This window comes from Podarcis pityusensis, assembly GCF_964106645.2.
Source record: "Podarcis pityusensis genome assembly, chromosome: 12".
Lineage (NCBI taxonomy): Eukaryota > Metazoa > Chordata > Lepidosauria > Squamata > Lacertidae > Podarcis > Podarcis pityusensis.
In genome coordinates, this window is record NC_138037.1 from 20,582,277 (window position 1) to 20,610,037 (window position 27,761).

Consider the following 27,761-nt stretch of genomic DNA (forward strand, 5'->3'; position numbering starts at 1 on the left):
AGCTCCTTTTTAATCAGATCTGTGAGTGCTTTGTGATACTGACACATTGCATATAAACAGTCCAAGTTTTATGTGAAGCAAAGCTGAATCCTGTGACCTGGATAAATTATGCAAACAGAAAAAAATGCATAATTTACTTTGTAAAAATTACATAATGATGCAATATTGCTCAATTTTGGGTTTGCTTATCAAGGTTAGAGGAAAAGTAGGATTGTGGGTACTAAAGCCCCATGCCCAGTCCCTAGAAATCATGTTCAACTGCCCTTTCTGACTTCAGGGAACTCATTATGTATTACACACTCTTAAGCGCTAGAGTTGTATGTGTATGCAAAACAGATTCTCAAGAACTGAATTATGTGCCCCAAACCATATTCTGTGTTCCCACATATAGAAGCTCTTGCCTTGAGTAATTGGGTCAGTTCCCATTGAAATTTATTTCTAGTAGCAATTATTTACATTTCTGGGAAATTCTGAGCATTGGCTCTAAGCCTGCTAACAATAAGTCTGCTATAATGCTTCATGTTCCCTCTGTATAACCCTGTCCTGAAACAGTTCTGTCGCTAATACTGCAAAACACTCACTGAACACTAGTAAATGCCTTCATATACTTGTATAATGCCTTGTACTCCCTGATGCTCTTTGTTCCTCAGCAATCATGGCTGAAAGGTAACGATAAAAATATTATTTGTGTTAGTCTGCAAACTTAAAAAATACTATTTGGCGTAAGGGTGACTCAGTAAATATTTTGACACTGTTTCATGTTTTGATTTCAAATATAGGAAGTGCATTACTGTTATGATGGGAGGACTGCATAATTGCTTTACTTCTGGTGTACCACAGTGATTAAGAAGTGAGAGCCAGGTAGTTCTTGATTGAGAGAGCATTTTCTCCACAAACTCAGTGATGGCCTTTGACAAGCTGCTAGGATCTTAGACTCAGTTCCCCATCTGTAATTTGAGGATAATACGGGGCTTTTAAAAGGTTTAATGATGGTGTAATAGTAGCTCCCCCACCATGTTTAAGTGTTTGGGGAATAGACTACTGGATTATGCATCCCAATTCTATTTTAATCCTTATTCGTGATTCATTGTCATGTGTCCTGATATATTATTACCCAGTGTATCTGAAGCAGTGTGAATGCTAAATGTCTAGCAGTTTTACACCATATTGAAGAGAATGTTGCTCTGGTTGCTCTTGTCTTCACTTGTTTACAAGTGAAAAAAGGGTTATGGTGTAGTGCTACCTAATGTTGTTCATTAAGGCTAGATTATACCTGATTTATGCTCTGAGTGCCTATGAATCATTTCTGAATGATCCTGTCTTGTCAAAGCAAATTGAGGCTACTGTGCAGCTCCAGCATGACAGTGCTACATGCTCTGATTGGAACATTTCCTCTTAAGCAATCCCCAGTTTTTACCTGGGATATTTGTTGGATATTTGTGTCCTGTTCATGGAAATATGTTCAGCTGCAGCGAGAGACTGGTTGTGTGTAAAGGGTGGAGTGCAGGAGAAAGCTACCTGACCCACTCCAGGTGAGAGACAGGGAAGCATTTGCAACAGCTCAGGTAAGAGGTGAGGTGGTTTCTAGCTGGGATGGTTGTATCTCTTTATCACTGTGATTAGAGATGGATTAAGGAATGCATATGTCTGGGCCAGGGGGTTAGGGATGCCATTCCTGTGATGGTAGATAGGGGGAGGTATGGAGTTGGATGAAGGTATATGGGTGGAGGACTACTAGTTACATCAAAGCCCTTGCCCTTCTGCTGCACCCTCAGTATCTCAGAATCTGGAGATGCCAACCAGTCAACTCTCTTGTGGGCTTGTGGCTTTGCTGCTAAATGCCAGATCTCTTCAGAATAAAACACTTATATCATCCTATCATCCATGATTTGATTGTGAATAAGGAGATTGATTTGGCAGGTCGCTTACAACGATACCATCCTGAACACCCTGAGCACTCTGCATGGAGCTGCCCTTGAAGGGCTTGGAAACTTCAATGGGTTCAAAATGCATTGGCCAGATTACTGGCCTGGTTCACTTGAGAATTTAAATAGCCCCTGTTCTATTGGCTGCCTGTGTGTTTCAGAACCCACCCTATTTCTGTGACTAATGTGTTTTCAATACTGCAGTCAGCCTGACTTTCACCAGACTGGGAGGCATTAAAGTGAGGGAGGCGTCAGTCTAATGAAGTGGCTGTCTGAAGAGGCTCAACTAGTCCACACATTAATGCCCTTTTGATGTCAGGGAAAACCTCCTTAAAAACTCTTTCTGGCCTTTAATCTTCTAATTTTTAAAGAGTCTTTTAATATCTTTTACTATTTTAGTACTGTCTCTGCTGCTGCCAGTAGTCGGTTGGTTGGTTCACTCTTCAATGTGATTTAAGCATATTATAAAATTTGAGTTGTGATTACCATTGTTTGGCTTTTAGTGTCAGTCTGTCAAATTTATGTATTAGACAGTTTTTTGTGTGAATTTATGTTAATGTTAATTGCAATAATATTATTGTATCTTGAAGTTATTGCTTAACTTGCATTGCTAGAGAACTTAGAAGCTAATAAATGGGCAAATCCTTATCTTGTGCTAGACATCCTGTTTTTAAGTGTCTGACTTTCTTGTGCAGGGTGGGAAAGTATGCCATTGCTGGAATTAGATTCCTTCATATTTTTCCTACACAACGATCTTTTAAATTGACCTCCCTGAGTGCTCTTTATTGGGGTCCTTGTCTCCACAAAGGTATTAACCTTCTTACATATGGACTGGGCACCATGCTCTGACTTGGACACCAAATTTCTTTGTCCATAAGCCATTTAGAATGTTAGCAGCTCTGAGATTGCCACCTTGGAATCTGGAGATTTATCTGTATAAGAGTTTTAGATGATCATGCCATTATTGAACAGTTTCCCCCAGTATGGGTGTCATCATTCCCCCACAAATTTGCTTAGTACATTACCTTGAAATCTTAGACACTTCTTTGATGCTGGCTTTCATTTGTGTAATCTTCATGACAAGCTGCCTTAAAGTCTACTGCAATATTTGGAGACCAGCTGTTCCAATGTTTTTCATCTTCCCACTATGCTAGGACTTAAATATTTGGCTGAGGTAACCAGTCAACTTGCTACAGGCACAGTGGATCATGGTGCCAGTCAGATGTCACCTGTGATTGTGAGGACTTGCTATCGGAGACAGGCTTTAGAGAAATACAGCTTTATGTGCGAATGTGTTTAGGGAATTATGCTTCTCACAGAGTGTGGGCCCCCTCTTCTGGCCAAAAGAAACTACTGCTAAAATAGACCACTAGGGCATGACATTTACATTTCTCTCTACAGTACTTCAGTTCTTTGATATTTTTAACAGTATGTGTTATCCTGTTTTCCATATTCAGTCTAGAGCATGGGGGTGAGCTGATGGCCTAATGAAAACAACTCAAATAAATGCTCATCTAAATTCAATTAGCCTTTGCAGTATTGTTATCAAGTATCCAGGCTCTGGAGTTTAGGAACACTACTGAGCTCATTTTAATGCAGGTTATCAACATGTGTGTATGGGGTATGTGTGTTGTGAGATCCTAGTGACTAAACCCTTTAAAGTGGTATATCTACACAGATTATATATTGAATCTCCATTGAGAAACAAGGAATTACACTGCTTATAGCTTATAGCGGATAAGAAAATTTCTGTGTATAATTATTTGTTTTCTTTATTCAAAAGCAAGATATAATGTATATATAGGGCTGGGAATGTCTGTTGCCAGAAATCCCAGAGATATGATCCCAAACAATGTAAGCAATACCAAGATAGAGGGACCCTTGAACTCTTTCAGTAAAAGGTTTTTAGTGCTTTTGTGGTTCAGGAATGTGGGGTTCTCCCCCATTCCTATTGTCTGCTTAGAATATGATGGTGGCAAGAAAAAAAGTCCCATTCATACAAAATCAGTCTAGAAGAAAATGTTAAACTACTGGAATTTCTGCTTCAGGTGACCAGAGTCAATTTTTAAATATTTATTAATAACAGTAGGAGTTACAAGTGTAAGCCAAATTTAAGCAACATTTTTTTAAAAAGAAAGCTTATATGCTTTATTTTAAGAAAGTCTACTAAATGGGGAGTGGGAGGTTGCATGCTTGGATTGCTCCCCTCACCCTCATAGTACTATTTTCTCTTATGAAATGTATACTGTGACTATACAGGATATGCAGGAGCTCCAAGTTAATGTTTGCATTTCCTGGCTTTTTGTTATTTCAGCAAAATGAACAATGCTGTATTGAAACCATTATGGACTTAGAAAAATTATTGTGCTGAATTAGATTTTCCTATTTTAGTAGGAAACTATATTATAAAAAATTTATGCTCTCAAATAGAAAAGGAGCAGAACTAAACACAAATGGAGCTCTTTGCCTTTCCATGAGTGTTTAAGCTCCCAGAACGGAATTGGGTCAGTAGCTTTGTGACCATGCTCAATACTTTTGCCTCTGAACCTGTAGACGTAAGGAAATATTCTGTTTCTGCATGAACAGGATGCTATTCACCACTTCTCTTGTTGAATTAATTCATGAAAAAGGTTTCAGCTTCAAATGAGCACTCTTGCTAAATTGTTAGACCTCATATAATTTTGCTTTCATATCAATTTAAAAGCATTCAAAGTGCTCTCTGTGAAATACCGGTATACAGATATAACATTTGAAATAACTGAATTTAAATCAATTTTCTGTTTCATTCCCTCAAAATAAAAACCCCCTCAGAAAATGTATAAATTTAACAACGTAATTTAACAACGTAAATTTTAAATGTCCAATGGTGGAATTTAAATACTTAGGTCTCTGGGATTGTGTTAACAGACTCTGTTAATCTCTCCGGTAGTACATAGAGTAAATTGTAAAATATGCATTGTGCCAAACTGTCCTCGCTTAAAACATATTGGAATTTGGAGGGTTCAAGTGAAATAGGGGCAGTGTGAGTTTTCCAGAAGTTTTTCCTATGAAGCCCTAGACTTGAGGTTGATCTTATTTAGCATGTTTAGCTTACTTGTTTTTAGTAAAACAAAACTAAATACCTTGGCAAGCTTGCCTAATATTTATTTGTAACTGGCACACATTCATTCTTAATGAACTTAAAAAACAGAAAAATTTCCACCCCATGTCATTTACTGAAGGGGAAGAAAAGTGTGAAAACAAACATTTTAGAACTTGATTTCTGTTTTCACCACTTAGTAAAACATTAAGTGTTGCAGTTTTAAGTAGATGTTTGCTTTAGGCTTTTATCTTTGATTTGGGATTTTAGACTTTCTCAAATAGAAGTAAGAATCATGTTTTGTAGCTTTGTTAAGGTGAGGTAAATATTGTGTGTCTGTCTTGGAAGTTGGATCCGCAAAGGTCAAACTTTATCAATTTTCTGATATGGAAATATAAAAGAATAAATTCCATCCTAATAAATAATTGTGACAATGGGAAATTATAATAAATGGCTTTTCCAGCTTTGTTTCCCAGGTGCAGTTCAAGTACAGATTTATACATTTTAGAAGTGGGGAATAGTTTGAATACCATAAGCGGGACTTGTTGATTTTTGCTGCATCAAAATCTAGGTGCCCCAGATGACACAGTTTTGGCTCAGTTGAAAGACCCATCTAGTTCAGCATACTATTCTCATAGTAGCCAACCAGATTCCTGTCGGAAGCCCTTAAGCAGGACGTGACTGCACTAGCATTCTCCTGTTTGTCATCCATAGCAATTGATGTTTCAGAGGCATAGTGTCTGTGGTACTGGAGGTAGTTCACAACAGTTGACAGGAAGAACTGAGAACAATTATCTTTTTCCTGCTTGTTTGTAACATATAAATCAGCTGTTGTCTTCAAGCACAGATGTGTTCTGGAGCAGATTTTATATTTAATACCAATTTAAAATTAGAGGAAAAGCTGACAAAAACTTCATGTTTACTGATGTGTGTAAAATTTCCACATTTCCCAAAGTTGTTCTGTACTTAGAGCAAACTACCGTACTTTTCTGTGTATACGACTATTTTTTTTACTCCAAAATCATGTTCAAAATTAGGGGTCGTCTTATACATGTGTAGCGCATTGTGGGGACATGGGATTGGTTGCTGCCACGAGTTGGAGATTGTTATTGGTGGCTGCGGCAAGGGCTGGTGTTGATTGGCTGTCTCTGTGGCAATTGGGCAGGCGCTGTGCACCTTTTTTTCAGTGATGGGACAGAGGATAGGTTGCTTTGGCGATGCACACAAGCGGCATTGTCAGTCTGGTGGGTGAGCGTTTTTTTGCATTCCCCCTAAGAAAAGCTCAACAACTCTGCCCCCCAAAAGCTCAACAATTCTGGGCAATCCTCCCCCTCAAAAAAATCTCAACAACTTTGGGGAATCTCCCCCCTCCTTTTCTTAATTTTGAGTTCCCCAAAATAGGGGGCATGTTATACACAGAAAAGTGTGGTGATTCTGAAATGTCCTATAACGTACTAGAGTTACAAAATACAGCAGGGGAAAACAAGATGAGTCACTTTCAAACATGCCCTAAAAAGTCTTTTGTGATTGACAAGAAAAGACTTGCTGTTGTGTAGGAAAGCAGTATAAACTTCTCAAAGAGATGTAATTTTGCACTGAAATAATTCAGTGCTGTGATTACTTTTGTGGTCTTGTATGTGCTGTGTGAAACAGCTTGCATGACTGAAGTAAATAAATATCCTGTTCATATTCTAAAATTTCACTAATGTTCCCAAAACGATAGTAGCATAGTTGATAGAAGGCCTGAGCATTAGGTTTTGAAGTCAAATTTCAGCTTAGCTGTGATTAGTCTCTCATTGGTGATATGGGGATAATGTTGACATACGTATTGCTAGAGCTGTTGCAAGGATTTCTGAGAAGACATATGAAATACCTGTGTGAAAAATATGTAGGAAGTGTGCTATATACATTGTAATATAGAAGCTCATGTGTTGTAGCAAGAGCAGCTGTTGTTTATTGTAGAGGAATAATTGTACTTGGCATATTATAGATTGGCTTCTTTAAGGTACATTGTCACTTTCAGATGTTGCCTTTTCTTAAGCTACCAAACATGTGTTTTATTTTTTGAAGAAGGGAATGAAGGGTCCTTATTGTGTCATTAGATATTGTGAATCAAAGCCACTGCACCATTCCACATAACCACTAGATGTCACAAGTATTACAGGAGCCTGAGAGGTTACTAAGGGCCTGGTGGAAATTCAACATGTCACTGAACTTCACATATTCCACTGTTTCCACATGGCAGTTGCCAGAAGAATCTGATACAGTGTGATATAGAAGCAAGGTACAACTGGAATAATGAAATTTCAAAAAATGAGCCTTTTTAAAGGGCTGGTTCTAACAGTCCTATTGGGCATTGTAAATGCCTCAGGTGCACTTGATACTCCTTTTACGTTCCTGGCTTTTGCTTGTGTTTTTATGGAAAGATGGATTGAACTTCAATTTAAGAATATTCGGTAATCCCTCTCAGGACATACTATAACAGCTGGTATTTCTGTGTTGCAGCAAATCGATTCCATGCAGCAGACAGCAGTACTTATAGCTGGATTCTGACACAAAATTACAAAGCATTTTGAAACAAATTTAGCCAAAGCAAACATCACTGAAAAAATGTAACTTAATTTACAAGTTTTGGAGAAAAGAATCTTGTTTCATTCCAACAAAATATTAAGCTTTTAACTGGTAAAGATTTCACCAGGTCATTTATTTTCACTAATATATACATAGAGATTCTGAGGGGAATAACTTCATACCACACAACCCTTTAGAATAAGGGTTTTTGAAAGTTAATATCAAGGAATTTAACCACAATAAAGAAAAAATGAGGAATGGCATCCTCACTGGTTAATATTAAGTGTTTTCTATATTTATTAAGGCTTTGGTCTTTAAACTTAAGTATCTGCAATCACAATTAGTATTTTACAACCTAGGTGTTTATTAATATAGATAATGCACTTTTGCTGTGGAATAAAAGGTTCAAGGAATATACCTAAAAAACTAGTGGATGAACAAATAAAGAATATTTTTTAAAGACCTGGTTGGCTTCAATAACTAGTTTGATTCTGCGATAGCTTTGTGACTCTCTAGGTTCAGATCTTAAAATTTTATTTTCCAGCTTTGACTTGTGCATGTTACACTTGCACCAAGACAAACTGAATTGATGCTTTGCAAAACTTGTACAGTGTGTCCTTGGCCTGGCATCAAGTGCCTTAAAAAAAATAAAAATCTGTGTGTAGATATTCTGCCTTCTTCTGTTTTAAGACTGAGTAAATAGAGTTGTGCCAGAACACAATAACCGCAATGCAGTGCAGAGTTATATAGGCCCATAGATTTATCCCCAAACAGCCCATTTATCTATTGAATATTAATAATCAAACTCTCTACAAAAATATCCTATGAAACATTTGAACTTCTGTCTTGGATATAACCCAGTTTTCTGTCATACAATTTTGTAGGCTGTCAAACAAGCCTGTTAAAAAGCTGAAGTTAATTATGTGAAAACAAACAAATAAATGGTGCTTTAGAATCAGCTTCAAATGAAGTTATTTCTTGCCAGCAGTAAATGATGGGTTTTAATTATAGTTCTTTGATTACTTTTCAGTAATCTTTTAGCATGTGATCATTTGTATATTAAAACATGTTTGCCTCTAGTTCCATTAATAGGAATGACAAAAATGACCTGATTAAAAACTTAAAATAAATGTTGTAGTTATCGTAAGCTATTATAGTGGACACAAAAATACACTTGAATATATCCATGGAAAAAGCTAAAGTCACTCTACGTTTATTACATTTTTTACAAGTTAAAATTAACTCTCTTTCCTTCATCCTCTCCACTTGAGGACACTACTTGTTATGCCAGTCTTAATGCAGGGTGTGTTAATAATTGTGGCTTAATATTCAACATGATAATCCTCCAAGAAGTGGTCATTCAGCATGTGGTAGAAGCACACAATAATCCTAATAACAAAAATTTCATTAAGTTAAAATTTTACAATTTCATATCTGCATTTCTGGAGTGAGTACTGTCACCAAATACATTGGAATGGTTGAGATATCCATACCATAGGGATGACTGTTAGGATGGTTATAGATATTTGTATTAGTGGAAAGTACTCAAACTGTAAAAGAAACAAAACAAAAACAACCCCACCAAAACATTTCTAATTGGCAAATGCTCAGTCTCCAGGTTTCTTTCGGAAATGGGTTTTTAGACATGTTTTTCTTTAATAGACTATATTGGAAGTTGTTTTTGAAACGATGTGGAATTCGAAAAGCAGTTTTGTATGCAGGGGGTGAGGATGTCAGTTGCTCATAGTAAAATAAATAAATAAATAAATAAATAAATAATCTGCCAGGTTAGCACAAGTCCCTTACATCAACCCAAGCAACTGTTTGGTTTGTGGCTGTAACTTACACATAGATTAGATTAAAGGAAACCCCATCTGCATAGTACATATTATTTTTAAGATCCTAAAATAACATGGTATGAAGAAATAGTTTTCAAGTTGCTAAACTAGGTTAGATATACGTTGGCAAATTACAGCAACTTATAATTCTAATGATTATTTGTTATGTTTCTGTTCTTTCCAGGATTGCTTTGAAATTGCCTCAGTCTCGTAGAAAACTCAGCTGCATGTAATTGAACTGAAACTTTCTACCTCCTTCTGGCTCCAGCGTTGTTCTAGCGTGTGTCCTTGTTGCAGCTCACAGACTAAACCATGCCAGCTTTATCAACTGGATCTGGAGGTGACACAGGTAGATAAGCTCTGGGGTTGCTAATTTTCTGCAGTTTGTTAGATTTTACATTATGTGTAGATAGGGATATATTGTCCTGCTCCATCTACAGCGGCACATAAAAAATCGTGTGTGACTTGTACAGGCATCCCACCACTTGCATGTTTGTGCATGACTGCACATTCACAGTGCTTTCCCACACGTCCTGCTTTCTGCTGGCCCCAGAGATTCAGTTCTACTTGTGGATATTTTTGGATACAGTATTTTTGGTATGGATTGAAGAGAAAGCAGCAGAGAGGGTGTTTAAGGGATGTTTAGAGGGTGCTCCCCACTTTATGCAATTTTTCTTATGCATGCAGGGGCCCGTAATGTAACTCCCACATAAGTGGGGAGTTGCCTCTACTATAATATAGTAGGGAATGTACATTCCAATAAACATGTTGAAGACAAATGCATGCTAATGGACAACATCCATACTTGGATGCTATTTTAGATGCGTATCCAAGCCACGCCTGTAATCCAAGAAGTGATATGCACAGGCAGAAGCAAACTCCAACCTGTGGATCTCTTTATCGGGGTTTGTATATGCTTTTAGGGGACTAACAGAAGCTTTGTTGCAAATTAAAGAACTATGAATTGTATAACTATAGTAAAGGGAAATTGATGTGTAATAGTTTCAGATATCAATAATTGCAGCAGGTTTTATAATCAGGTTTTATTGTAGTTTTTTTAACAACTGCATTCAACCTCCTTCACAAGGATATCAAGAATGTGTTTCATTTATGATGTATGCTGAAATTTCTCTATAAGGTAGCAAACGAATGTACATATCCTTAGTTTTGATTCTGCTAGCACAGTACAATTTCTCTGTTTAATTTTAGAAAAGCAAACTTTTAGACAAAACCTGAAGAATTTGCTTGATTCCTTGCTGTATTACCACTCTGTGGCAATTGAAACTGGAATCTTTGCTTTAGCTTCGTGCAAATGCTGTTAGTAATTCAAAGTGTAGAGACTCCTAAAATGATAAGGACCTTCCTAAGGTCTTCTGAAGTGAGTGTTATAAATTGGATTTGAGCCTAACATTCTTAGACTGACTTCTTGAGAGCAGCTCATGGCAAAAAAGAAAGAAAATAAAAAAGAAAGAAATACTTCTCTTTCACAGCTGACCAATAGAACAAAACTCCAGTTGCTATTCTTTTGAGGTAACATGATACTAGGCAAGAAGAGCCTTGTTAATTTGAATGAAGAAGGGTTGGCTATTCTTGAACTCCCTCACAATGTTACTGTAATATTGCCAAGCTGCTGTTGGCATACAAATCTTGACCGTATGCAAAAAACCATGATTTAAAAAACAATGAACAGTAATGTACTCATTTTAAAAATATCACTATTGTTCATTTCTAAAGTAATGACAGTTTTCATGTTTGTATTGTTGTAATACCTTCTGTGGGTAGTATTGTTAAAACTTGATTATACAATCTTTACCGTTGCACGTAGTAATCAGCTTTTTTAATTTACTTGGTTACTAATTGTCCATTATGTGCATAAACATATGTGATATTTTTACATATATACAACCACTAAAATGGCTAAGTGAGTGAACCTTTTTCAGGTACTTGATACTGATCTTTAATTGCATTGTACAGTAGCAAATGTACAGTTTGGAGCCAGTGTGGTGTAGTGGTTAAGAGCGGTAGTCTCGTAATCTGGTGAACCGGGTTCGCGTCTCCATTCCTCTACATGCAGCTGCTGGGTGACCTTGGGCTAGTCATACTTCTCTGAAGTCTTTCAGCCTCACTCACCTCACAGTGTGTTTGATGTGGGGGAAGAGAAAGGAGAATGTTAGCAGCTTTGAGACTCCTTCGGGTAGTGATAAAGCGGGATATCAAATCCAAACTCTTCTTCTTCTTCTTCAGATGTCAGGATGCAGGTATCTTTGTTCCTGAATATTTAGTTCCATATAACAAAATGTTATCCGATCCTTTTACAGAACTGTGAAATAATTTTTTGCTGTGAAAAATGTAAGCCTGTTAGAAATATCAATGAACAGTAATGATTATTCTACTTTTGTCAAAGTGGAAAAATTAAAGACTGGTGTGTTCTATTTTATTAATACAGTAAAATTTTACAGTGTTGTTCTGGGCCTAGGTGTATGTTCTTTAGTGTTTATTACCCCTTAGTTACAATAAAATATTGAAGTTGTAGCTTGGCATTATGGTTCAGAATTCTGATGTAGTAAATTACTTAACAAATGAAGGTAAATGGACATCCATTTGTCCTGATATTGATTTTAAAAATATCTCTGACAAGATTAGTTCTTTCTTGTAATATGTAAGAGTGATGGAACGCAGTGACCATATTTTTTTATCATTTAGTCCTACTTTATAGCTTCCACAGACTTGTTCTAATAATGAAGCTATGAAGGATATGACAAGAATGGTGATATTAAATTTCTCTAGACTAACAGTAAATTTTTCCACTCTGATGTCAAGAATGTTGAGCATCTGGACTCTGAGAGTGAGTAGTTTACCACGTGAGCACTTTCCCCAATTTCTTAGCCATTTATTCTTCTCCTAGGAACTAGCTGTCTTATGTAGAAAATAATAGTAACGGAAACTGCTCTCTAGAATTGGAAAAAGTTGTGTGCTGTTCATTTTCCATTATTTGTAAGAATTATTTTATTACATTTTTCAGGTCTTTTAAAAATAAAATCACTGTTATGACAATGTATCCATGTATTCAATAAGATTAATAAAGTTTAGGAAAGCAGTACCACGGATGTACTGTAGACACTGTTTACAAGTCCGTGCTACAATAATTGTTACTAGATTTTCATCCTCAGGGGCCTCCTTTAACGCAGTTTACCTTGTGAAACTACTTCCATGAACAACCTATAGTTTTGGAATCATTCATTCCATCCACCTCTAAGAAGTCTTCCAAAGACTTTTGGATCAGGCATTGTTAGGAATGTTGGATTGATCTATATATCAGTCCCAGATAAAGTAGGCTTTCATTCATGGAAAAACTATGTAATAGGTTTTGAACTTGTAATTCTGTTAACTGAGCTTCATGAACAAAGTGATGTATAAATCAAAACCTGGATTAAAAATGCATACCACTACCCTGCTCTTCAATCAGATGGCCAGGTGTTTCAAATAAGCAGTCACTATATATAAATATATATACATAATAAACTTTGAACAAGTAAGATGAAACTTCGCCTGTGTATAATAGCTGGGAAATCCTCTTCCATACCCCATTTCCAACTAGCATTTTCAAAGATTTTCATCAGGCATGGAGACAAGGGAGATGCAGCTCAACTTAAGTGCAAGTGAAGTTGGGTGTAATAATAGTATTATTTCTTTCTTAATCTTCACTATTTTTAAAGCTCAGGTGTTAAAGGCCAGGATAAATAGCTGCATCTTCAGCATGTGATGGAAATTACATAATGAAGGTGCTAGATGCACCTCTGTGGGAGGGAATTCCACAATTTATAGGCTGCCACAGAGATTGCCCTCTCCTGGACAACCCCCTTGAACTTTGGAGGGCAGTCAAACCACCAAGAAGGCCTCCTCTACTTCTCTTAACACTTGGTGATCGCCTTTCCAATATTTGGTGCCTGAACAAAGCACTTAGTTTTCCTCATGTATTAGAAATTGGAAGTTCAGTTTGAAGACCAAGATGATGTTAGTATATGTGAAAGTTTATCATTTTGAATCTAAAATAGTACTAGTCTAGTATGAACCGATATTGCAGAATAATGGCCAGTTATATAGGTTGTAAAATGTTCATGGGCTTCATTTTTACACGTGCGTGTTCGTGCACATGCACACACACACACACAAAATGTTCAATAAGTTCCTTAGTAGCAATGAATGGATGCCAAATGAAAATGCAATATTAAGCAGGATTGGCAGTTTCAAAGTTTTTAGCTTTGTTTACTAAAGACAGTGGTACCTCGGGTTACATACGCTTCAGGTTACATACGCTTCAGGTTACAGACTTCGCTAACCCAGAAATATTACCTTGGGTTAAGAACTTTGCTTCAGGATGAGAACAGAAATCGTGCAGTGATGGCACAGTGGCAGCAGGAGGCCCCATTAGCTAAAGTGGTGCTTCAGGTTAAGAACAGACCTCCAGAACGAATTAAATACTTAACCTGAGGTACCACTGTACAGGTAACATGGGGGTGGGGGGAGGTATAATCAGTGAAAATCACATTCCTGTCCTTACATTAACAAAGGCATTCAATAGATCAACATTTCTTCAGAGAACTGTGTAATTCCTTTTTGAGAACATCTCTAATAACAAAAAAAAGCTTCTCTGATCATTTTGTACAATGTTCAGCTGCAGCATGGTGTTTGGGTGTCTTCTAGAATGCATTTTTCAGTCATGTAGGGCAGCAATGATGTCCAACAGGCCTAGCATATGCACTTTCTGAGTTAACTATGTACATAAGAACATGCCCCAATATTTTCAAAACACAGTAGTTCCAGAGGAGATAAGGCAATGGGTAAAACATGCCTGAAAGTTCAAAAACCGCTCCTGTAGCTATTTCAGTCTGCTTTTGAGCGGTAGCAGTCCACATGGTGGGGCGATGCCAGTGCTGCTGTAGCTTATATGAATGGAGCAGCAGAGATTATGCAGACACACTAGCAGGAGTGCTGTGTGAACTCCTCTGGTGTATCTGTGCAGCCCTTACCTTCTATAGTTCTACCCTGTTAAGTTAAGCTGCAGCAACATTGGTTTGGGGAAAACCACTCTAGGCTTCACCACACCAGCTGCTGCTTTTTGAGCAAGGACAGTGCATGTGCAAAGCTGTTGAAAACTTGCCATCATCTTGCCTTAAGTGACCACCAAATATCTCTTCACTTTTTCTTTTAACTAATCTTTTGTGATGAAGGCTCTGGGTCATATTAAGTATAAAAACAAATCAGTGAGAAATGGAAATGGGACTATCCAACAATATTGTTTTAAATAAATGGTTATAATTTTCTACTTACTGTGGAATCCCAAATTGTTGGTTTTTAGAAGTGTTGGGCTAATTTTTCATTCACTTTCTATTCCTGTTTCAGCAGCATAATTTCTCTCTTATAGTCCCGTTTTGATAAAGTGTTTAATATTTACATTAAATCTCTTCTTTAAAAATGGGATGGAAAGAGATCTGGACAATACTCCTTAAAACTATGTACCATATTCATTTTGATAAATGTTCAGACAGCCTCTACTGTATATAAATCTTATAAACTAGGTGCTTTGCTTCTGTTAATCCAACTACTGAACCAAGCCTTTAACTTGTGATCTCTCTGTGTGAGTACAGCCCCTGATACAAGGTGTTGTTTCGTGTAAGTTCAATGCTTTTTATACTAGGAAAAATTGTAGTGATTTTAGTGTTACCCTGTTTTTATGTTTAAGAAATACTATAAATGAGAGTAGGTATAAAATAAAGCAAGATTTGAAATATGAACATTGCCTCCCAAAAGCCCATAGAAAATGATGTCTGGAAAGAATGTTTTTTTCCAGCATACTTTAAGTAATGCCAGGAAAGAGGGGAAAACATTAAATCAGTCCCCCAAGGTGCTGTATTTAATTTTAGAAGAGGCATACGATGCCTCCAAAGATCATGCAGTAGCAGTGACTTAAAATATGAGAACGAAGGATATAATCATCACATTGATAGATTACTAAGTAGCTTTACAGAATATGCTTGAATGGAAATTATTTTGGAAAGCTGTTCTTGTGATGCAACAGCCCTTGGTCTGATCATAAACATTTTTACTCAGAAAAGTTCAGTGAAGCTTACTTCCTAGGAAGTCTAGTCAGGATTGCAGCAATAGAATAAAAATCATAGTAGTGTCATACTATGGTGGGTTAGCCAGGAGGTTATCAGTGTTTTCAAAGACTATGGCAGGGAGAGACTTGTGTCGTCTTACCCCCCCCAAAAAAATCCCACTGGAAAAACTAAACATATGCTATGGATTGATACCTGATCATGCTAGGTTACCTCCTCTGGGAAGGCTGCTGCAAGTCATGTTGCTATGTTTCTTGGACAGCAGCATGATGGATGGTTTTATGCTGTATGCTACTGTGAAAACACTGTGCTACTGTCTGCCCCTGGGAAATTGCTCTGAGATGTGCCACAAATAACTGGGAGCAGCCATTGCTTTAATCCCCGTGGAGAAGCCTGGATAAATCCTATGCATGCACTCTCTCTTTAACAAAATATAACTTAATCGTACAAGGATTTTGCTCAAAGAATTGACTCCTGAATAGCTAGCAAAGAAGTATTCATTTTTGTGCATCTATTACACCCAAGATCTTTTTTTTAAAAAAGCAATGTATTGGTGAGAAGTATTTAGAGAAACCACAAACTCTTTTTAATGGACCACCCTATCCATTTTCTGTTCTTATAAGGATGTTTTTCCTATTCATGACTCATTTCACTCTAACATCAAGGGAAATGGAATAACGATTAAGCAAAGGAATGCATGTGTTTCTGGGTTTTGTCCCTTTCCAAAAAGCTTTATGAATTCTTGGTACAGTGTTAAGTAAATATATTGCTATAGAAGCTTTAGCAACTGTTAATAAAGTAAAAAGTACCCTGTTAGTAACTACTTTTTAAACCAAACTTCTGTTTCTGGTTCATTAATGTTTTGCTGGCTACTTCCAATCCCACTACTTGCTTAATATAAAATGGTGTAGGCTGCAAGGTACACAGGAGGGTTAAGTGAAATTAATGAGATCACCCTTAGCTTTCACTTTGTGTTTTATTTTCACTTTATAGGTTTGTATGAGCTGCTGGCTTCATTGCCAGCCCAGCTGCAGCCACATGTGGACAGCCAGGAAGACCTGACCTTCCTCTGGGATATGTTTGGTGAAAAAAGCCTTCATTCACTGGTAAAGGTAAACCACACTTAAATGTTCATTCTTTTGTAGAAGCGCTTATGGAAAAACATTTTGAGCAGCCTCTAGTAAACCAGGAATCAAACTGTTTCTTTGTGAAAACAAAACAGCCTTGTTTCAACTCAGTGCTTCTGTGAGGGGTGGAAGTTGTTAAAAGGATTCTACCCAAAATACAGAGATGATTTCATTTAATAGTGATGTTTTGGCAGTATACACTAATGTAACAAACATATGATGTTTGCCCTTGTTTAGAATGAGGTAGCACGAAATAGTAGCAGGAAATCTGAGACTCCTTCATGGTCAACATTCAAGGCCTGGAGTTTAGCTTAAACAAACAAATGTTCACAGCAAAAATTAGACAGGATATATTTTTGAGGTAAAAGATGGCAACAGTTCAGTAGCCACATTAATTTAAAATAATTTCCTTTAACAAAGTCAACTGAAATTCTAGTAAGACTCTTTAATTGGCTTGCATCCATTGAAAATTGTGTTCAGCATATAAATATATTCAAGTAGATCATGATAAAATAAACTTGGTAGAGTAATTCATGGATGTGTCCAGAGAAAAATGGTAAATATTCATGTATATAGTACTTTCTAATTTACAAAATACTTTACAGTTTTAATGTCCATCATTGCAATCATGCCACTAGTATTACGATTTCACAGAGAGCTAACATTAAAAGCCACTTGCAAAAGGCAAGTCCTATAATTTGAACTTGTAATACATTGTTGGCTGGGCCTCTAGGTAGGAGAGGAGAGACTGTATGGGAAAGTGGGAAGTACACTGGCTTCCCATTCCAGGAATAAAAGGTTCCTTTCCCAGAGGAAAGGAAAAGGCTTTTATTGAACTCTGTTGCAGTCCCTTAACACATTTGTGGCTGCATTCCCGCCAAAAGAAATGTGCCCATAATCATTTGCAACATCACAAAAATAGGGTGTACTTGGCTTCTGAATCACTACTTGGGTTTTTAACCTTTGGGTTATTTTACATATGTAGCTGCTTCTCCAAGTTATGGAGATGTCTAGGAGCATTTCCCTACAACTTCTCCTGGTTGGATGACTCAACCCTATTTTCATCACTTAGAGTGGGGGTAGCCAACATGGAGCTTTCCAGGTATTGTTGGACTCCAGCTTCTATCTCCCCTGCTCAGCATGGCCAATAGTCAAGGGTAATGAGAGCTGTAGTCTATCAATGTTAAAGGGAGCACCAGGCTGGCTATCCCAGACCTAAGGCTAGACTGGGAATGGGGAACGTGTGGCCCTCAGTATGTTAGAATTTAATTACATTTGGAGGGCCACAGAATCTCCCAACTAGACAGATATAATACAATATATAATATGTAGATAGCATATGAGGCTTACCTGGAAGATAATTGAAAACCTTAGCTTATACAAACTTCAGTGGTTGCTTGCTTTGATTGGAGCATCATGCTGAGAGTCCATGGATTTGTCTAATCCTTTTAAAAATCCTCCTTTGCACCAAACTAGATGACATAAAATGACTAGTTGCAAATGTAAGATTTGGGGGAATGATTTCTTTAAGGACCACAGGAAGGGAGGAGAGATTAAACTCCCTGCTCACTGCCTCCCCTGATCCCAATAATATCAGACATCTTCCCATGGCTGCTATTTACATTTAAAACAGGTGCATTAAATGCAAAGGTGTAGTTAGCATCTTTGTATTTGCATGTCTAGATTGACTCTAATCCCAGGATATAACCCAATGCCAGTTGAGAAAATAGATGGAATTGAAAATCCTGAACAGCCAAAATGGTGTGTTTTCTTTCAACCAGTGTTATATCTTCTGAATATTTTTTTTTTATAGATGTTGTTTAGTTTGGTCTTTTACCTTTATTTATGCAAGTTATGTTACATACACTGAACACAATGTAGTACCTTTTTATCTTAGATTGTGCTACAGTTCCTGCGTTAATTTAACTCTAAGCCAGGGGGCATCCATGCATCTTGGGGCGGCTAATTCCTTTAATTATGCATTGTTTGAAGTACTTGGTTTTGTCTGTTCTGAATCTATTGCTATTAACTTCATTGGGAGATATATAGTTTTCTAAACTAAAAAGCCTTAAACTTTGACCTTTCCTCGTGGGAAAGTTATTCCAATCTTTTGATAATTTTGGCTGCCCTTTTCCAGCTCTTTCATTGTTCTTTTTGAGATGAAGCAATCAGAATTATAGATAGCATTCCAGATAGAGCCATTATGGTTTCAGTTGCTTTCCTAGTTACTTCTGGCATAAAACTAGATTATTATTATTTTATAAATAAAAATCCTACAGTTAAAGTTCTCTACTGTGATGACAGGGCCTCTTTCCTGGTTAGTCACTGCTAGTTCTTCCATCATTTTATATGTGAAGTTGGGATTTATTTATTTATTGCTCCAATATGCAACTTAGACATTGGGTAACAAATTAGTAAGTAAGGTTGAGTCACCTAATTTTTAGGCATCTGGTTGGGGATCTTCACAGTCTGTTTGGGATTTCACCACCTTACATAATTGGGTGTTATCCTCAAATCTGGCCACCTTGCTGCTCTCTCTGTTTTGAAGTCCATATAACAAATAACTGAATAACTTACAACATTTTATTAATAAACATCTGACAAGACCACCAGCATTTTCTCTTTTATCTGCTATTTATCATTTTTCTATCCTAACATAACATAAAATAAAATGTAACAACAGCTAAAGCTGGCCATTTTGAGTGATAAAGAAAAGTAGGAGAGAATATTTGTATTAATTAGCAAGAAAATATCAATCTAAAGTGATTTTATAACATGTTTGGCCAGCAGGACTATGCAAATCAGAGGGACGTGTGACATACTTTCTGGTGATTCCCCGGAATCCATCAGTGGCAGAAATGTTAAAAATCTAGAAAAATATTTTTGGATCGGCTGTAGCTTTAGCCAACTCCCAAGTTGCTGCTGGGAGAGTTCCAAAGAGAAGCAGCAATGCAGCCAAAAAGAAATAGGAATGGAGAATGCTTCATCCTTTAAGGAGAAATGATTTTTCAAAAGGGTAATATGCACATTTTTCAATAGACAGCTACTGATAATATAGAAATCCCAGTTCTTTGATCGTGGCTCACTTTTCTTCTCTTAGATATTGTAAACATGGGTTCATCTGAAGGCTAAGCAAAGTCCAACCTTTATATCATTAATACTTGACAGTGAATATGGGCACTGAAAAACTTACTTCTGTGATTCCTCTGAGAACAAAAAGATAAAAGATGACTTTAAAAAAAAGTTTATTTTGTTCTTGGATGGGGCTGCCAGTGGTTGCCCATTCAAGGGATGGATCAGATTAATTAATACTTGCTTAGCTTCTTCAGTGCTGCAGCATCAAGCATTTCTGTGACCTCCAATTTGAATAGAACACTTCCTACTTCCAAAAATATACATTCATTTGCTCTCTGGTTGTTGCCTTCAAAGAATTAGATTGTAACCCTGGAAAGATACTTATACAGTCATACCTTGATGGACAACCGCCTTTTGAGTCAAACATTTTGGCTCCCAAATGCCGCAAACCTGAAAGTGAGTGTTCTGGTTTGCGACCATTCTTTGGAACCCGAATGGAGCTTCCAACAACCAATCAGAAGCCGCACCTTGGTTTCCGAATGTTTTGGAAGTCAAACTGACTTCTGGAACAGATTCCATTCAAGCTTCCAAGGTACGACTGTATCGGGGAGTGAAACTACTGCTGACTTTATGCGTGGGCATAAGAAGATACAGGGAAGTACAAGGACAATTTATTTATTCATTTACGACATGTATAACTTTAGCAAAAAAAGGCTGTCAGAGTAGCTTATGTATCTTTACATATCTATATCTAGTGCACCACACCATCTTTAAGATACAGACCTCTTCACTTGGTCTATGTTTTGAGTTATAAGTATGTGGTTCTCATGTTTATGTTCTCTTAATTTATAGTTGACATTCTTGTTAACAAAATTTTCTTAACCACAATGTTTTAAAATAGCTACTACTTTGTGGAACATGTTTGCTGTGCAGATGGCACAGTGTCGTTAGAAGTTATCTTCAAACAGAAATCTAATTCAGCTGCCAATTGTGGCATGAGGCTGCAATCCTGTACCTAGTTTTCTGAGAATAAGTAACATTCATATCCATGGAACTTACATTTGAGTCAACTTTTGATATGTTTGCACTGTACGTGTGGTGTCTGTTCTCTGTTTTAACATCTAACATGGGGCTGACGAACTGGAAATTGTAAAATCTCTTTGGTGGAATTCTGTATTTTACATGCACATGTTTTTTAATTGTTACGTTTTACACACACACCCCTTTCTGAATGTGATGCAAGAGGCACACCACCTTTTATATGGCCTTATATTATTTGAGGAGTTGGCTATGTCTGCCATTGGTGTGTGCCAAATTGCCATTTAAGAAAAAAAATCATCCTGTTTCAAATAGGAATGTTTAAGCACAAAGTTGCTGGATTGAAAATTGTACAAAAATTGTGCATTGTTTTTGAAAGTGAGATACTAGTTAAAATAATGGAAACTACTTTTAAGCTGTAGTAAACTACACACAGACAAACAGAGAGAGAGACAGAGAGAGAATTTTCAACACACTTTTAGCATTTGGATTGTTTAATTAATTTGGATTAATGTTTATAGTATTGCACCTTTGTTCTCCAGTTATGGCCACTTTACAAAACCAGTAGCTCTTGGTTTCACAGATAAAGGTCGTTGCAGACAAGTATATATCACCTTCTTCTCTCTCACACACATAATGCATTGCAGCCATAGGTTCACATTTGCTCCTCATCTTCTAATGATTGCTGCTAATGACCAAACATAAATAGCATTACTGATGTGAAGCCAATTGTAGATTTCATTGAAATGGAGATTGTAGAAGTAATCTGCTGTAGCCTAGAATAAAGGATAACATAAAGGGTGTGCTTCAGGCTGCTGTTGAAAGCACCTTTGTGTGCAAATTTCAAGGTTAAAAAGTCAAATAGAATTCATTTCTAGCTTTGATGCTATGTCAATAATAGTGTGTATGGAAGGAATCAGTGTACTCCAAGAGGGAAGAAGTCTTCAAGCAAATTCATTTTTTTAAAACTAAAAACAACAAAAATATGGTTTTACTAAAGATCTCTTGAGGGACCTCGGGCTTTAAAGGAGACAAGGTTTAGTAATGTTCTGTGTACAGTGCATGTATAAAAATAGGTTTATTGCTAAAGCGTCATGTTCTCATCTCAAATGGAAGAGATTAATTCAGCTTTCGAAATGTCCTGAAGAGTGTACAAGTTCTAAGAAACTTGAGCTTGAAGTGCGCAACAAAACCTCATCCAATTTTGGACATTCTTTCTGCAGTAGCTGAGCAGGGAGTTTGGCTCAAAAAGGGGCAGGGAAATTTATCTTGGAGGAAGGGTGACTTGTTTGGCTTTAAAGTGAATTTCCTCTACCCACTAAGGGGACCTCTTCCTATAAGCAAAGTCATCAAAACCTTTCCTTACTTACTGAACAAAAAAGTACACTTGAATGAAGTCTCTGAAATTTCAAATAATAGTTGCTTTATTGTGTTGTGTGAGGAACAAAGAAGTCAAAGTATAAAGTTCCTTTCAGAAATATCAAAAAAGGAAAGGAAAAGAAACTGTGCGAGCAGTAAGGGGGGTTTTATAGCCCATATTTAAACTATTCTGTTCAAATGGGCAAAAGTAGAATGCCTTTCTGCATTATAGTAAAGGTACCCCTGCCCGTACGGGCCAGTCTTGACAGACTCTAGGGTTGTGCGCTCATCTCACTCTAAAGGCCGGGAGCCAACGCTGTCCGCAGACACTTCCGGGTCACGTGGCCAGTGTGACAAGCTGCATCTGGCGAGCCAGCGCAGCACACGGAAACGCCGTTTACCTTCCCGCTGGTAAGCGGTCCCTATTTATCTACTTGCACCCGGGGGTGCTTTTGAACTGCTAGGTTGGCAGGCGCTGGGACCGAGCGACGGGAGCGCACCCCGCCGCGGGGATTTGAACCGCCAACCTTTCGATCGGCAAGTCCTAGGCTCTAAGGCTTTAACCCACAGCGCCACCCGCGTCCCTTTGCATTATAGTACTTTCCTATTAATTTGGATCTTGAAATATATTCTTTGTCTGGATCTACTGTCAGTAAGTAAAGCAAATATATATTGAAGCAGAAGGCAGAATCAAATAGTAATAAAACTAAATATGCATTTTGCATATTGAAACATGGTACAGTACTAAAGTTAATAATTCTTAGTTAATGTTGAAAGTGAAAGGTTAGTACAATTATTTTACTGACCTTTTAACCGTGGCTAACTAGAATTTCAAAGTCGTTTCATACCCTAGCTTCAAATCAAGATTAATAGTAAACCTTGGTTAGAATTAACTGTGGTTAAGTTTTGTGCTACCATAAGTTTTAATTATGGTACAGTCTGGTGAACATTTGGAGGAAGTAGTGGGGAAGGAAGTCAGTGATGCTACACCTCCTCACAGATTCTTAACCCAGAGTCTGCAAACTTTGACTTGCTAAATTACCAGGGATTATTTATGACTCCTCCTTTTCTCCAAGTCCTGTGGCTTGATGTCTGCTGCAAGTGGAGAGTTATTTTTTCTGTCTTAATGATGGGTTTTTGTAGATTGCAACACAGTGCAAGGAGTTCCATCACCTGTCTGGAGCTGAGATTATTCAGATTTCAAGAATACAACAAGAACAAGGATATACTGATCCATATCAGCAATGTATCTACAAAAGTGTATATGAACAGACAGGAAGGCATGAGACCTGTGACTTCACTAAAAGGCATACAAGGTTTTAAATTGAGCAGGAAAAAAAATGTTGTCAAAATATGTCAGTGGAGAGAGACAAGGTAGCTCACTAGTTGAGCAGACAAATTCTGAAACATGCCAGTAGATGTTTCACTTGAGGTTGTTGCTTTGGGGATCCTGACTTACATTTGCTTCAGGAAAATGGCCCATACTTTTCTTCTCAATGTCTAGATGTCTTTAAGCTGAGGATGAAAATTCTTAGCTAGCAACAAAAAGGATTGAAAGTGCTGGTATATGCCTTGCCTCCTTCCAGCTGTTATCTAGGGTTGTCCTGAAGATATTGGAGCAGCAAGTGGAAGAAGTCCTCATGGTACCTGGTTAATCCAGAAAGTTCAGAATACCAGTTCAACAACCTTGAAAGCTACCATTCCCTCCAGAGAATTTGATTCAAGCTTCAGTTGTGTTGCTTCTCTCTTTACATTACTGCAGAAATACAGCCCTTCCTTTGTTTCCTTGATAAAAGTCTACTCCATACTAGTTTAGGGATTGCCAACCTGATACTCACAGGTGTCATGGCATTTAAAATCAAATAAAACATAGGCACACATGTTCTAAGAAGAATAAAATCAGTGCAACAAACTAAAACAATTAAACCATCCATACAGACTTTAAAGACAATGAAAGAGTTTCATCAGATATAAAATTGATCTTCCATAGAAGACTTGAGTAAACCTCAAGAAAAAATTTCCTTTAAAAAATGTTTTCAGTAAGCAGCGAAACATAATCACTCTAGGCACCCGTCTGATTTCAGCTGGTTATTGATTCCAGAGAACTGGACCTGTAACACTAAGACCTTGTTTCTAGTACAGTGGAACGTCGGTTTTCGAGCGTCCCGGAAGCCGAACAATTCGGAACCTGAATGCCAAAAACCCAGAAATAATTGCTTTCATTTTCAAATGTGCCTTGGAAGTCAAACGGCTTCTGCTGCATATTTTTCAATGGATTTTGCCAACCGCCCACTGATCCACGGTTTTTTAACGTTTCAGAGGTCGAACGGTCTTCCAGAACAGATTATGTTCAAAACCCGAGGTTCCAATGTACGGATTAAGTGCACTGTGTTTTTAATAGAACAACTTGCCCCGTGTAGCTTTGATGGTATGGTTAATGAAGACATTTTTATGTTTGCTTATTTTGTATAGCCAGGTAGTTGACAGTTTTAAAATATTGTGTTTTATATGTACCTGTCTGTTGTGTTTTGTTTTATTATACTATTGTAAACAAAAATGCAAACAGAACAAAGTGCTAATTCCACCACTTCAGTCAAGGGATGGCAATAAACAATTACATAAGATGCCAAGATCTGAAGTGTTGCTACATCACAAGTACTTTTTATTCTCATTTGTTTATCAGAATGTAATTTTTATTAATTATCTTTAGAATTTTCTACAGAGATATTTTATGCATATAGTTTTGACTCTATGTTTATTGAAAATGAATAAATGTGAATTATTTTTTATTTCTTTTAAATCGCAAGTCCTTAAGTATAAAGTGCTGGTGTAAAATATATAGAAGGCAACAATGGGAAGATGGAAGTGCTGAGTGCTACTATAACTATAATCCAGCAATGGTATATCTGTTGTCCCCACTGGTGGCAGCCAGCTGAATATATTAAGGATGAAATCTTATACATATATACCTGAGATTAGGCTCCATTGAAAACAGTAGGACTTGCTTATGAGTAAACATGCATAGGATTGCACTCTTAAGATTGTCTTTATGATAAGGGAAAAAAATGGGGTTATACAATGAAATTTTGCTTCAGACAGGTAAAGGGAGTACTGTTTCATATAATCGATAATGAATTAATAGATATTGTTGCCTTAAGGTGTGGTGATGGCTACATTTTTGAGTTGGCTTAAAAACGGATTGGGGCATATGGATTGAAAGAAAAGACGTAAATGATAAGGAAGGAAATATGTGAGAAATATAAGTCCAGAAGACCTAAAAGAGGGAAAGGAATAGCAAATGTTTAACTTTTCTGTGGGTTTGTCTACATACTCAACATTTTTTCCATCTGACTTCATACTCTCAGTGCTTCACTAGAAGCTGATGATGAATTATATCTACATGTTCACTGCTAAATGCTTCCGTAAGTTTGTTTCTTTGCAAATGTTTAACTTGCCAACTTATGTTGTCAGACTCTACTTCTACTGCTAAGTAAACTGCTTTCTTCCATTATCTCCTAGATCCATGAAAAACTGCATTACTATGAAAAACAGAGCCCTGTGCCCATGTTGCATGGCGCATCAGCCTTGGCAGATGATGTAAGTGTCCCTGATGAGACCATTGGCACCATATTTCCCCAAACTGTCTGAAAGCAGAGTATAGAATCAGTATATGAATGGGACCGTGTGAGCTGGGTGTGCAAAGGTTTCCAGCGATTTGTCATCACAGGATTGCTAATGTTGTTTTGATTTTTATTAGACATGTTTCTTTTATAATAACACAGCATCTAGATAGACTCTTGTTCAGCCTTGGTACCACAAAAGAAAAATGGTAGGTTAGAAGTCTACAGTGAAGGTGAAGCTGTTAGCTTCTGGTGTGTTATGAGAGTCATAGTAAAGAGGAATGTTTTCTAAAAATAAAGATAAATGATATAGCTGAAGTGCTGACAGAATAAGAAAAATGACTGATAATACTAAAAGAAATGAGGCTTATGAAAGATATAGGAAGGGGTTGTCAGAAAATAGCTGTTTAAAAAAGAAGCAGAGATTTATATATATTAAAGCTTTCCAAATTACTTTCATAACTAAAAACTAAAATCTAGACGGGTTGGCATTGATAGAGTATTTAATTTCCTGCTACTATAATTTTTATTAATAAAAATCAAGCCTGCCTTTTCTGCATTATATGGTGAATTCTACAACCCTGATGAATTGTGTGCACACCTGTATAAACTATGACAGAGCTTGAGGTAGGCAGAATAAAAAGTAAGTTAAACTGATTTAAGTGAAACTCATGCATGCTTGACACAGTGGGAGCACACTCAAGGGCAATATTTGGTACAGTACAGTTTTTTTGTAAACAATCGATAGAGAATTCATTGATGGTCTGTGTGGTTGCCCATTGTAATTTCTTGTAGGTAACGGCACTCATACACAGAATCTATTCAGGCCAGTAGAGATATAAACACAATTTTGCAGATTCACTTTCACGGTTGCTGGATGTTCCATCATTGTGAGGTGTTGCAAAATTCAGAACAAGAATCTTTCAGACTGAGAGACTCTCTCCCGAGAACTTAAAATGTACCCCGTAATTTGTCCTTGTTTCCTTTATTCAAAATCACGGATGGAGAACCTGTAGACTTCAAGATGATTTTAGACTCCAACTCCCATCACCCCCAGCCAGCATGACTAGTGGTCAGGAATGAAGGGAATCATAGCCCAGCAACATCTGGAGGGTTAGATTCCCCATCTCTGTTCTAATCCTCTAGCAGGCATAACATGTTAAGCCTAAAACTAATTTTCAGATGAGTTGAGTAATCCTGGCATTTGATTAACCTGTTGTATTTTCAGGGTAGTGTTTTGTGATATAGCCCATATATGATTGGGTTTCTTATTGAAGGTGATATTTCAGCCTTTAGAATGCGTTTATATCTGGGAACCTAATACAAGCCATGTTCCTGTGATTAACTTGTCTGACATTTAACAAGCTACTTGTCCTGTGCATGTAAACATGATAAAGTTGAAAATACTAGCACTATATGGGCACTCTGCTTCCCTATCCCAGCCCTAAACAGAATAGCTACTGTGGCGATTTGGAAGCAGTGTGGATTTCTCCACTTCATTCAGAAGCTGTTTTTTATAGACAGTGTCAATGTTAGATCCAGTCATTTTTACAAGCAGCCCTTTGTCTGCACGCAAAGGACCATTCACTCAGATCAAGTGCAGGGATTTGCCCTCATTGCTATAAATCAGAATGTGATCTGGGTGTGCTGGTGCCAGATATGATTACTTTAGTCAAACTCAGTTGAAAGACCTGGCCAGAATTTAGCATAAGGGCCAGAAAATGAAGAGTAATGATTGATAGTCTGTTTTTCTTCATGCTGAACACACTGGAAAGTAATAACCTTGAACAGGATTGATTCCTGGTTGTCACTGACACGCTGAGTAAAACAATGCTCTTGCTAATGTTCTTTGTGTCACTTCAATCCCCTTTGCAGCTGGCTGAAGAGCTGCAGAGCAAACCACTAAACAGTGAGATCAGAGAATTGTTGAAACTACTGTCAAAACCCAATCTCAAGGTGAGGATGTGTTGCTTGCACCTGTTGAAATGAACACATGGTTGCTTCGCTCAG

The 27,761-nt window shown here is 37.3% G+C and overlaps 1 protein-coding gene across 3 annotated transcripts in view; it reads left to right on the top strand.

Moving 5' to 3' along the window:
• The window catches only part of MPP7 (MAGUK p55 scaffold protein 7), a 76,377-nt gene that overhangs the window by 13,436 nt on the left and 35,180 nt on the right, over positions 1–27,761 (top strand). For 2 of the 3 annotated variants that reach the window (XM_080975303.1, XM_080975305.1), the window contains exons 2-5: positions 9,598–9,762; positions 16,526–16,644; positions 25,651–25,728; positions 27,627–27,707. In XM_080975303.1, coding sequence (XP_080831429.1) covers positions 9,726–9,762; positions 16,526–16,644; positions 25,651–25,728; positions 27,627–27,707 — 315 coding nt within the window. In that variant the 5' untranslated portion in view covers positions 9,598–9,725. The remainder of the gene's footprint in view (positions 1–9,597; positions 9,763–16,525; positions 16,645–25,650; positions 25,729–27,626; positions 27,708–27,761) is intronic. The other variant, XM_080975304.1, reaches the window with a different exon arrangement.